The 13,230-nt window shown below is 43.5% G+C and overlaps 1 protein-coding gene across 1 annotated transcript in view; it reads right to left on the bottom strand.

Annotated features, from left to right (window-relative positions):
• The window catches only part of anapc1 (anaphase promoting complex subunit 1), a gene marked incomplete at its 5' end in the record, with an annotated part of 254,294 nt that overhangs the window by 85,336 nt on the left and 155,728 nt on the right, over nt 1-13,230 (bottom strand). The window contains 6 exons of the mRNA XM_083650747.1: nt 1,475-1,668; nt 4,052-4,196; nt 4,428-4,489; nt 6,392-6,466; nt 6,646-6,724; nt 9,983-10,065. Coding sequence (XP_083506873.1) covers nt 1,475-1,668; nt 4,052-4,196; nt 4,428-4,489; nt 6,392-6,466; nt 6,646-6,724; nt 9,983-10,065 — 638 coding nt within the window. The remainder of the gene's footprint in view (nt 1-1,474; nt 1,669-4,051; nt 4,197-4,427; nt 4,490-6,391; nt 6,467-6,645; nt 6,725-9,982; nt 10,066-13,230) is intronic.

Genomic DNA, 13,230 nt, shown 5'->3' on the forward strand with positions numbered 1-13,230 from the left:
CAAACCGCTGTTAAACAAAACTGTAGAAGAAGAAAAGCAGCAGTTAGTGTGCTGCGGGGGTGTTCGACTTGTTGACGCCTCGCCTGACTGCGCTCGCCTGCTCTCGTCTGCTTTCCAGGCGAGGCGGCAGTCAACTCAAACGAGTGTCTGGAGCGGCTTTCTACCCCGGTGATGCGCGCGCATCTATGTGATGACGTTGCGCAGAAACCCGTCTAGATCTATTTGCTTCTGGCACATTTTTCAGTGGAGAATCTGTCAAAGGATTCCCTCGGTGTATGATTGATGTGCATCTTGTTCCACAGCAGATGATGTAAGTGGACTGCACATGCTCTTCTGGGTACAGCAGTCCATCCATACATCAGGCTTCTCACACCTCCTTAAACATCAAATTCAAGGACTTTCCAGGCCCAATTCCTTCTAATTCAAGGACCCAACAAGGCAAAGTTTGATACACGAAATAAGGTGAATTACTGTTACAACCCTGAGAATGTTGATAGTGAGAAGCAGCAGCTTTATAAGAAGCTCACAGACTATTAAAAAGAGAGAGGATTGAATGTGTGTGAACACTTCTCAACTGTGCTGTGTTACACATTAAGTAAAAGTAATTCAATCAATAAAAATACATCCGTAAAGACTTTCAATCATCCATGCCTATTTTAAAAACGTTCAAGGCCTTGATTTTTTTCAACAAATTCACACACTTTCAAGGATTTCAAGGAACCCGTGGGAACTCTGATCCGCATTTCATCACATTGTGTGTGTGTGTGTGTGTGTGTGTGCAGCGGTGTGCGTGCACTAGGGCTGTCACTTTTTCCCAAAATAAAGTTTGAACGAACTTTAATTGCCTGCAAAATGTTCGAATATATTCAAAGTTTTTTGGTTAATTATTATTATTATTATTATTTTTGCAGGCCAGGCCACCGGGCATCGGCCCGACGTGCCCGATTATGCAGTCCGTGCCTGCCGGTTACATCGTATAAATATACAGTATATAATATAATATAAAATATTAAAAGCTGTCATGGTCCACTCAGTCAGCTCCTCTCCGCTGCTGTGTTAGCTTGGACGCTCACAGTCACAACACTGCCTCACAAACTTGGCTGCATCCAACTCGAGACAACTTTTCAGACCCTGGAGACAATCTTTCTCAGAAAAGACTAATGCGACAAATCTGGAGACTTTTTCTGACATGGGATTAACATTACCAGCAAGCAGCAGTTGGTTAATTTTGGTTAATTAAAAAAAAAAAAAAAAATAATAATAAAAATTAATAAAAAAAAAGTTTTAATAAAAAAAAAAACAATCGAACAGGTCAATTATACATTCGAACATGCCCTCCTCCCCCACATTCGAAGGTAAATTCGAATTTCGAATAAAAAGTGACAGCCCTAGCGTGCACGTGTGTCTGTGTGCATGTAGTGGTGTGTGTGCGCATGTGTGCGCCTGTGTGTGTAGCGGCGTGCTAGCGCCTCACCTCCCCCCTCCCAGGAACAGCAGGCCCAGAGCCATGTGGTGGGCCATGTGGAAGCCGTAGCTCATCTCTTGGCTGCTTCTCTTGTGCAGGAAGCGACAGAGCTGCAGCACCTGCAGGTTCCCCGACCCGCTCAGCACCATGGACAGAGACAGCAGCACCATGGACACACACGTCTGCACGTTGTAATGTCCTGTCTGCAGACAGAGGAGGAGACAGCAGGGTCAACATAGAGACAGACAGAGACAGCAGCACCATGGACACACACACGTCTGCATGTTGTAATGTCCTGTCTGCAGACAGAGGAGGAGACAGCAGGGTCAACATAGAGACAGACAGAGACAGCAGCACCATGGACACACACACGTCTGCATGTTGTAATGTCCTGTCTGCAGACAGAGGAGGAGACAGCAGGGTCAACATAGAGACAGAGACAGCAGCACCATTGACACACACACGTCTGCATGTTGTAATGTCCTGTCTGCAGACAGAGGAGAAGACAGCAGGGTCAACATAGAGACAGAAGCACCATGGACACACACACGTCTGCATGTTGTAATGTCCTGTCTGCAGACAGATTTAGAACAGGCACTGCACTAGCTATGAAAAGGAGACAAAGAAATGATATAACAAAGTGCAGAATACACAGATCAACTGCAATAAGATACAGATACAGAACAGATACAGATGTGAGGACATTTGGGTCCTTTTTATCTGACCGACGCCCCCCCCCCCCCCCCCCTATTTCCAATTTCCCCCTGCTGCCCTGGTCGCTGCTCCACCCTCTGCCGATCATTCTGGAGAGAGCCGAGACTAGCACCATGCTTCCTCCGACACATGCAAAGTTAGCAGCCGCTTCTTTTCACCTGACAGCGGCGAGCTTCACCGGCAGGACATAGCATGTATTCCCACCAGTTCCCTTCGGCTTCCGCCCCGAACAGGTGCCCCGACCGACCAGAGGAGGCACTAGTGCAGCGACCAGGACCCCTAATACCCCTACCCCTAATACGGCTTCCCGCCCGCAGACACAGCCAATCGTGCCTGTATGGACGCACAGCCAAGCCGGAGGTAACACGGGGGTGAGAACCTGCGACCCTCGTGTTGGTAGCTAGGGAATCTACCTGCTACACTACCCGGACGCCCCCTTCATGTGGGTCCTTATAAGGATAAAAGTACAAGAACACACATGAATACACATGCATGCTGCATACATACACACAATACAATATGAACAAATGTTATTTATATCACACTTCTTGAAAAAAACTTTAAAGAGCGGTGCAGGTAAAAAAAAGATCTGAATTTACATTTTGATTACAACGAAAATAGCCCCAAAAAGACCAGACCCCATTTTTTTTTCTTTCAAAAAATCACAGGTCATACAGAGGAAAGAGGAACTCTCTTTCATTGCATGTGGCAATGTAGGAAAATTCAGTTATTTTGGGAAGAGGTAAGAAGTATGATCGAGGAGATTATTTCAAAACCAGTTTCTCTGGACCCTAAGCATTTTCTGCTAGGTTTATACCCAGAGAATCACAGTTATAGTAAAAGTGAAATGAAATTTATAGATCTCGGTTTGCTCAATGCTAAAAAATGTATTGCACTGTTGTGGAAAATGGTTCACAGACCAAGCTCAACTCAATGGATTAGACAGATGCTGTCAAATCTTCCACTTGAAAAAATTACTTACATATTGAAAGCTAAACAACATATATTTGAAGATATTTGGATGCCATTCATAAGTTATGTTGGTAATTTAAATTTAGCAGATGATCAAGCGTAATTAGGTATCGTGATGGCAGTGCAGTTCCGGAAGCTATAATGTCTTTTTGATACATTGTTTTTATTTATTTATTTTCTTTACTTGTATGATGTTTAATTAAAAAATATATATATATGGTTTAAGATTACCTATGTACAAATTGAAGGAGCAGAGGTGTGGGTGTTGGTGTTGTTGTGTTGTTGTTTTGTTGTTGGTGCTGTTTTGTCTATGTATTGTAAAGATAACAAACTGTAAATAAAAACATTTTGAAAAAAAAAAAAAAAAAATCACAGGTCCCCAGGTTATAAATATGGAGGAAAAGGTGACATTTTATAAATAGGCATGTGACATAAGAGCAGGAGTGACATCACAAGAGGAGAATGTTCTGCTGGGGATGACACAGGGATGCAAAGTCACCTAAAGGTGACTAGTTCGCATCCCTGTGACATCACTGCAGGGAGTTCCATGAAATAAAACAGTGCCCCCTGCTGGTTACAAAAACTAGTCTAAGTGCAGCTGAATGCAGTTATGTGTGATTGGAAAAAAATAAAAAATAAATCCCCCCCAAATCCTATTGCTATATAACTATCACATATTAATGCAATGTGGTCTCCAGCCTGCACCATGCTTTACAAAACAGGATCAGTAAATATAATTGAAAGAGCAGATAAAAGGAAACAAAGACAATGAAAATAAAATAGAATAGAAAGGAGAGCGGTTGACTTAGAAACGGGACATAAAAGAAGACCATAACAAGGAGTTCCTCTACACGTGCTTTGAGGAGATTTAAAAGAGGACAACAACACACACTCCCTCACCACAGCGGCTGTAGTGGAGGTGAGACACTTCATGAACCTCCGGGCGAACTTGTAGAGACAGTCAAAGGCGTCGGAGTTGGCGGAGCCGGCGAAACGGAAGCCCACCGCCAAGCAGGCTCCGGCTATGATGTAGTCATGAGCCTGACTGAGGGGAACACACTAAGGTCAAAGGTCAACACACACACACACACACATCATTCATCTGGAAACATTACTACCACGCCTACACACAATGGCAACATAAATAAATAATCATGAGTAAATTCCATCTCCCTGATAAGAGAAGCAAGAATATGACTATCAATGCTAAAGAAAATAATAATGCAATCATGGATTAGCTCAATTTTAAATTCCATGTTGTGTCATTGACACTCACGCCAGCGTCTCCATGTTCATGTCCTCTGACACGGCTGTGTTGCCCATATTCTCCTGGATTATCTGGACACAAGACAGATGCCAACAAACTTTAACAGACAGAAATACTTCTATTTCTAAGCTTTATTTATCCAGGGATGGTTTGCTGAGCATGCTCTATACTCCTCCAACAACAACAACAACAACAACAGGTTAATCATTTCTGACAAGGTGTTGCTGGATAGAACTTTGAAACTTTCCAGGATGCAAAAAAATAATAATCTTTAATTATTATTTTGGAATCAAATCTTTATTTTGTTTCTTCACGGTTTAACAATAATACAGCATACTTGCATGTATCACATTCTTATTAGGGGTGTCAAAATGAATCGTATAATCGATGCATCGCGATGCGGACGTGTGAATCGAATCGTTGACAGATGAATGGTTGAATTGACATTCAGATTTTAAAGCACTTTCTAAGTAAAAAAGGGACTTGATACTAAATATCATGTGCAGTAATAATACAGAAAATTGAGGATTTGATTCTTGGAGCTGCAATACTTTGAGCTGTATCGAGATGCATCGTGGAATCGAATCGAATCGTTGACAGATTAATTGTAATCGAATCGAATCGAATCGTGAGGCCAGTGAAGATTCACAGCCCTAATTCATGTGTCCAATAATCTCCATGGCATAACACATTGTTGCGGACAACGTGTAATTCACCCTAGCTGTGGAATCCGCTTATAGTGGTGACGGTTATAGTGATCAAGCACTTATAGTGATCAAAAACCTTGGTCCTGAATCATTCCTATACACATGCTGTTTAAATAATTCACCTATAGTGATCAATGTATAGGTTTATCTGTCGTCTGAATATGTCTCAGAATATGCTCATTATGTTGCTCTCTCAACCCAATCTCAGTGACACTAGATACCTGTCTTCCATCTGGAAACATTGGTACAGTGCCTTATTGTAGTATTGTTGATTTGCTAGTGTTCTTATTGTGTTGTTTACCTTGTTTTACATGTATTGTGTGTTTTTTATTGGACCTTTGTGTCTGACAATAAAGTGATGATGATGATGAATACTCCGCTTACAGTGATCATTTCGGGGCTTGGCCCACCTGAGAACCATGGAGAAAATGTTTAAAACTACAGTCATTTTATTTATTTTTTACTTACAAAACTGCCAAAAATGAGCCAACAAGATGCTCAGTGCATGTCTGTCTGTATATGGGGAGAACGTGGCATCTCTGTCTGTGCAGAGATGGCAGCATCTCACTCTACATGAGACCACTGTGTTTGAAACAGCTGGAGGCCTAACTTACTGTATGGATTTTTAAAGTCAATAACATTCCTTTACTTTATATGTACTGTATTCATGTAATACATATACAAATGTCAATTACATGGTAATCTGCATGAGAAATAAAGGAAAAAAAAAAAAAAATGTTATAATGATCATCTGCTTATAGTGATCAATTTGGCCCATCCAATGGTGATCACTATAAGAGGAGTAACGTGGAATTGACTGAAGTGAAAGTGAATTCACACTGGTGTGGCTCAGAGCCGTGTAAGAAGAGTTACGACATCTCCATTCACTCCAATTGACCAGTTTTTTACTCTCAAGAGTTCCAGGAAGTAAGATCCTGGAATAAGCAGCACTGTCGAGTTGCAGCAAAATAGACAGTTTGTGTTGTACTCTGAAAGGGTTTTTCGTCCCTTGAATCAAATTGTACATTATCAGCTCAGCTTTATTTTAGCATGCAAAAGTAGCGCGAGACCCATTCCTGGCTGTTCATTGGCTAATGAGTCTCGCATTTTGGTCCTCCGCTGACGGAACTCTCTCTCTAGAGGACACTGGTGTGGCTGTAAACATCGAGAGAGAGAGAGAGGAAATAGAAAAGAAAAAAAACCATCACAGCTACAACTTCATGAAAGTCACTGTGACTTATTGATTCAATGCTGATATCTTCTCACCTGAGGCACATTACTGCTGACCCACTCAGCATTAGGTAGGATCTCATCCCACATGATAATACACCTGGCAAGGGTCTAGGAGAGAGAGGGGAGAGCAGAGTGAGTGAGACAGAGAGACAGAGAGAGGGAGAGAGAGTGAGACACAGAGAGACAGATAGAGACAGAAAGGGGGAGAGAGAGAGAGAGACACTGTGAAAAGTTCTCAGAGAAAAATGGAAAAAGTGATAGTGACAAACACACTCTCCCACACTCACCCTCAGCAGCAGAAACTCGGGTTTGATGAAGTCCAGCAAGAACATGGTGTCTGGAGCTTTCAGCCAATCAGCAATCGACCTGGAGGACAGAACCAGGAAGTGACAAGGGGGTGTTAATACTGTCCTTCAGCAGCCCTGCCTCAGCCGTCAGATGAGGCTCGCTGCAGACGGAAAGCTCTTGACCAACAGGAGATGGACATGGTGTGAGGGGGAAACATCACAGCCAGGTTACCGTGCTCTGCTAGGCCTTCACATGTGGAGAGCTCGAGTCAAGTCATTAGTCTGGCAAAGAAACGTCCTGATCAGCTCAACTCACCGTCTGTTTCGCTCCACGGATCAATCTGGACTTCCACCCGCCCCCAGCCATTTACACTAATTACAATAGAGAGGCAAAGTCAACGTCACTTCCTGCTTTTCTCCCTGTACCAAACGCTGAAAAAATATGAATGCCGGTGAACGGAGAATAACGTTACTTTTTTGATCCCGTTTGAATTGTGCTACGGGGTGCCAACGCTAATTTTGTCAATTTAAAACGTAACTTTGCATGTCAAGAAAGTTGCAGTTTGTCGCCAAACTGTTGCACTAGAAGTTATAAATCAGAAAGACTACATACACTGTCGCCTAAGTGATGTCACTTTCTCTACCGGCAAAGCTGAAGACCGGCGACGTGCCACGAGCTTCCACGAGCTATGTAGTTTTGATACGAAAATAACCGCTACGTTTCAGTTTGACGACAAACTGCGACTTTCTTGACATGCAAAGTTATGTTTTAAATTGACACAATTAACGTTGGCACGCCGTGGCACAATTCAAACAGGGTGAAAAAGTAACGTTATTCTCCGTTCACCGCCATTCATATTTTTCCCAGCGCTGGTACAGGAGAGAAAGCAGGAAGTGACGTTTCACTTTGCCTCTCTATGTAACCAGGGCCGGGCCACACAGGGACAAAGTAACCGGTCAGTCAGGGATGGCAAAACAGTAATGGACGCTGATTGGCTGAAGGAGTTGTTTGTCAAGGTAAGTACTGACCTCTGTGGGCGGAGTCCAGACTGATATGGAAAGTACAGAATGTGAGATCACATGATCAGGATGGTTTGTCTTCTCCAGTCTGACTCATGATGCATGCAGCAGTAGGGATGTTAACAGTTAACCGAAAGTCGGTTAACTGCCGTTGAGAACTTAACCGGTTAAAATTAATTAACTGCAATTAACCGTTTTGCCGACTTCAATCTCTGCAGAGCTTTCACTGCGTTATACCTCCAGTCCATCCAGTCAATCCCCTCCCCTCCTGTTTCAGAAAACTCCCGACAGCATGACCCGCCCTATTCTGCCTTTGATTGGCTTACTAACCTAAACTAACCAATCGTCACTCCTCATGCCTAAACCTAACCCAATCAAAGGAAGAGTTGGGCGGTTCTAGCAGTGCAAGGAACCAACAAAGAAGGATAAGACGTGTCTGTCCTATGGAAGTGCTTGCTTATATCGCTATAGCACTTGATAGCTGTCTCCTCCTGTTTTATTCCAGAATCTCCGTGCTTTTCCTCTGAAAAGCTTAGCCTCGCTGCTCGTGTGTGTGGAGCATAATGACGATGGTGTGGAGCCTATTTTTTATTCGAGAGTAAACGACAGCGTCTGTCCTTATGTAATGGTAAATATGGTTCCACGAGCCAGTAGTACCAACACCCTCCCCCCCCTCGAGATGGCGTTTAGAACACCATTTCCACAGCACCTACCAATTAAAAGTACTTGCCACGGCTATGCTCGCACATCGATCTTATTACAAATGCGGACGTGCAACGTTAGCTTGTGGAATGCAGGGAGGCTCATACTTGCACTTGTTTAAAAAGAAGAAGAAGAGTTTGCCTGCTACCTCCAAATGTCAATAAGTGCACACTTTGACATGTTTACCTGTTACCTGCTGCTGCTGTGACGTTAAAATACAAGTTGAAGTAAGTTGAGGAAAGAAACAACGTTAACAATTAACCAATTAACTGATTGTTAAGGTGCGCAATTAACGGTTAAGAAAAATGCATGAAATTCCCATCCCTATGCAGCAGTATGGTCTTTATACTAGGGCTGGGTCGGTTTGAAAATTTTAAAACCGGTTCGATATTGCTGTCTAAACCGGATCGAACCGGTATACCGATTTTTTTTGTAATAAAAAAAAAAAAAAAAAAAAAAAAAAAACATTTTTTTTTTTTTTTTCAAGCAGGGCTCCCGAGTGTGGCCCATAACTGTCTGTAGTGCAACTTCAGTCCACCTGATAGCGATAATACACCTCTAAGCTGGTATTGTCAACCAGCAATGATACTGAATAAAAAGAAGCAGGACACCTGTGTAACAAACACACCCTGTATTTATTTCTCATAACTATTCAGCTCAACTTTTCTTCTAAACATCAAAATAATAAATGAAATAAGACTTCTGCCTATAGTGCAACTTGAGAAAAAGGCTAATAAAAACACAAGCAGTGCAATCAGAATGGATTGGCTTACAGCTGAGCTGCCTTATAAACTTCAAAACTCAAATTCACACAATATAGGGCCTAGGCATGGGTCGGTTTGAACATTTTGAAACCGGTTCGATATTCCCCAAAAAAACGTATCAAAGCGGCTGCAGTTGGTGGCGATAATGCACCTCTAAGCTGGTATGCTGCCAACCAGCACGAACACTGAATACAAATAAGCAGAACCTTTTAACTGTAACAACACACTGTTTTTATTTCTCATAACTATTCAGCTTAACTTTTCTTCAAACATCAACATAATAAACAAAATAAGACTTTTGCCTACTAGTGCAACTTGAGAAGAGGCTAATACGAACAATAGTGCAATCAGAATGGACTGGCAAAAAAAAAAAAAAAAAAAAACTAAAAAAAAAAAAAAAAAAAAAAATTTTTTTATTTTTTTTTAGGTTTTTTCGGTTTGCACGTGATCAAACCCGTTTGGGCTCGTATACCGAACCGAACCGGTAAAACCGGAAATCGACCCATGCCTACTTTATACTTGCAGTTACAAGATGACCTTTTTGACTCAAAGAGACTTACGAACACTATGAGGACATTTGGAAAGATGCTATTCAAATGAAGGTGTTGTTATGATTATATTATATGCCAGACATTTAGCACGCTCATCTCTAGGGGTGGAGACTCTGGAGATGATGCGCCATGGGCGTGCCTTTTTTGGGGGGCGTGTGGCCAAACTCAAAACTCATGCGCTTAGGGCGCTCAGCTGAAGCTTCTCTGGCTTGAGCCAATTTCCTGTATGTAAATTCAGTCTATGATGTCAGTAAGTAGCAGTGGCATTGTGTTTATTCAGTTGTTTTTCTCTGTTCTCACTTGTTGTTGGTCTTGAGGTAGATCATGGCGAGGGCCAGCGTGGCTCCTGGGCATGTCACGTCCACGTTGATGGTGTCCCCCTCCTGGAAGCCATCGTTAACAGCGTCACACAAACACAGCTGACACATTCTCAACAATAACATCATAGTTTGTCGTGTCCGGTCTGCTAACCTGCTAACCTAATCCAATGTCTATTTGACTATGCCTCTCCTGCCTGGTACACTGGACTTCACACTATGCCTCTCCTGCCTGGTACACTGGACTTCACACTATGCCTCTCCTGCCTGGTACACTGGACTTCACACTATGCCTCTCTTGCCTGGTACACTGGACTTCACACTATGCCTCTCCTGCCTGGTACACTGGACTTCACACTATGCCTCTCCTGCCTGGTACACTGGACTTCACACTATGCCTCTCCTGCCTGGTACACTGGACTTCACACTATGCCTCTCCTGCCTGGTACACTGGACTTCACACTATGCCTCTCCTGCCTGGTACACTGGACTTCACACTATGCCTCTCCTGCCTGGTACACTGGACTTCACACTATGCCTCTCCTGCCTGGTACACTGGACTTCACACTATGCCTCTCCTGCCTGGTACACTGGACTTCACACTATGCCTCTCCTGCCTGGTACACTGGACTTCACACTATGCCTCTCCTGCCTGGTACACTGGACTTCACACTATGCCTCTCCTGCCTGGTACACTGGACTTCACACTATGCCTCTCCTGCCTGGTACACTGGACTTCACACTATGCCTCTCCTGCCTGGTACACTGGACTTCACACTATGCCTCTCCTGCCTGGTACACTGGACTTCACACTATGCCTCTCCTGCCTGGTACACTGGACTTCACACTATGCCTCTCCTGCCTGGTACACTGGACTTCACACTATGCCTCTCCTGCCTGGTACACTGGACTTCACACTATGCCTCTCCTGCCTGGTACACTGGACTTCACACTATGCCTCTCCTGCCTGGTACACTGGACTTCACACTATGCCTCTCCTGCCTGGTACACTGGACTTCACACTATGCCTCTCCTGCCTGGTACACTGGACTTCGCAAAAGCCTTAAGCAAAAGCTCCAGGTGATGCAAAACAAAACAGTGAGATTCATGAAAGAAATGGGACCTAGATGTCACATTGGTCAGGGGGAACTCTCCAGCCTTGGTCTGCTGAAAGTGCAAGATCGAGTTGAATTCCTCAAACTAAATCATGTTTATAAAATATTCAACAACAGAAATGTGCCCCCTACCCATCAATGAACTTCCCTCGTATCTCGAGTGCTCATCAGTACAACACCAGAGGCAGCTCCTCTAAGTCGGTTGTTCCTCCCGTGAAGGAGGTTGGAGCATCGACCTTCCACTTCAGTGCCATCAAAGAATGGAACGCTCTCCCAGAGAATCTCAAAACCCAAAAAGACCTAAATCGTTTTAAAACCAATCTTAAATCTTTTCTCGCTAGCCGTGCTCTCAAAAGAGAAAACATAGGATTATGTTAATCTCTTAAATTATTTGCTTTAGTGTTTTATCTGTCAATGTCTTGTTCTGCCTAGTTTCTGTTCCTCACTGGACCCCCTCGGAAATAAGCAGGACTTTCCCAGCTTAATGGGCTATCCAGGCATTCATCTGTTTTTGTTTTTTTGTTTTTTGTATGATTTATTTAATGTTTGATGTGTATTGTAATTGCCTTGAATGCCAAGTAAACCAAACCAAACCAAACTATCAGTCTTGTAGTAAACACATGTGATTTGACACTATAGTTAACATTACATGTCTAGAAGCTAGATGTTATTTTGCTGGTTAGCCAGCTGGCTAGCTATCTATTTGATAAAGTAACAAAAAAAAAAGTTTGTTGGATTCAGGTTGACTTGTAATGTTACTGGATGGACCTGCACCCACCGCACAACTACCTTTTTCTCCCAAACATCTCTCTTTTTTTGCCTGGTTGTGATACATTTAGCCATCTGTGCTTGCACTGGTTCCCCTTTTGTTGGTGTTTAGCGTTATTCAGATTCAGTTTTCTCAATTAAAGCTGGTTTTAAAAGGCTGATAAAACTAAAGTAATGCACTGACTTCTCTAATGCTAGGAAGAAGCCTGTGGACACTGATTATTGTTACTGCTCAGGGCAAAAAGGTACAAGTAGTCTCCAGTTACAAATACCTTGGTATTTGGCTTGAAGACCACTTTTCTTTTAAACATCATGTTGAAAATCTTAAGTGAGGATTTTATTTGAGAAAAGTCTTCAAGTTCTCTCTTGAGGCCAGAAGAAGACTGGTCTCTGCTACCTTCTTAAGGTGGGTTCACACCGACCTATTAAAGTTTTTCGCTGGCATCGAGTTTACATACAAAGTCAATGCAAACGAGCGATTGAGCGTATATTCGCCCCGGGAGAAAAATCGCTGGGCGTCAGAGCGACAGAGACAGAGCGATAGGGCGAACATTCGCTCGTCGCCCGAGATGAAATATCCCAACTTGAGCGAAATTTCGCTGGCATCAGTCGCTCGCTGTTCAACGCTGATTGGCTGCCGTGTGAGAGTGAGTCAAGGATCACACTGGCTTGGAACAAACCGCTGGTTTATTGTGTGGCAACAAACCGCATTGACAGCTGATTGACAGGCTGACATGAAGTGAAGTCTGTACTACCGGTATGGAGCTCGCGTTAGGAGCACGCTGATAGGCTTAGCTTGTAAACAACTACGGTGGCTCGTAGCGGACATTTTTTTTTTTTTTTTTAATAGGCTACAGGGGGAGTCTCACTGAGAGCAATGCTCGCTTTTTCAGGAGTGCCCTGTTCACATTCACGCACACATTCATACCTGGAAGCTGACCAGTACAACCACAGTCTGATCTGCTGGCCACTGAGCAGCTCCACTGGAGCGGTTGGGGTTAAGGGCCTTGCTCAAGGGCACCTCCGTGGTGGTAATGAGGGAGGGGCAAGCGCTGCCTTTTCACTTTTCCCACCCAGATTGATCCTGCCGGTCCCGGGGATTGAACCGACGACCTTCCGGTCACAAGCTCGCTTCTCTAACCGTTGGGCCACCACTGCCCCATCATGACATTGCGTAACGTTATAGCCCCCAGATGGCCGTCAATGCTTCTGCTTATTGTTTGCACATGCTAGATTCTGCATACTATAGTGCAACTGTGAAGCTCTCACTCATCTTTGTACTCTTCATGCCAGGGCTGGTTGGTCATCTCTGACCTTTCGGTCACTGCTACATGTTTATTTTAGGGAT

Source organism: Poromitra crassiceps (genome assembly GCF_964638095.1).
Source record: "Poromitra crassiceps genome assembly, chromosome: 14".
Taxonomy (NCBI): Eukaryota; Metazoa; Chordata; class Actinopteri; order Beryciformes; family Melamphaidae; genus Poromitra; species Poromitra crassiceps.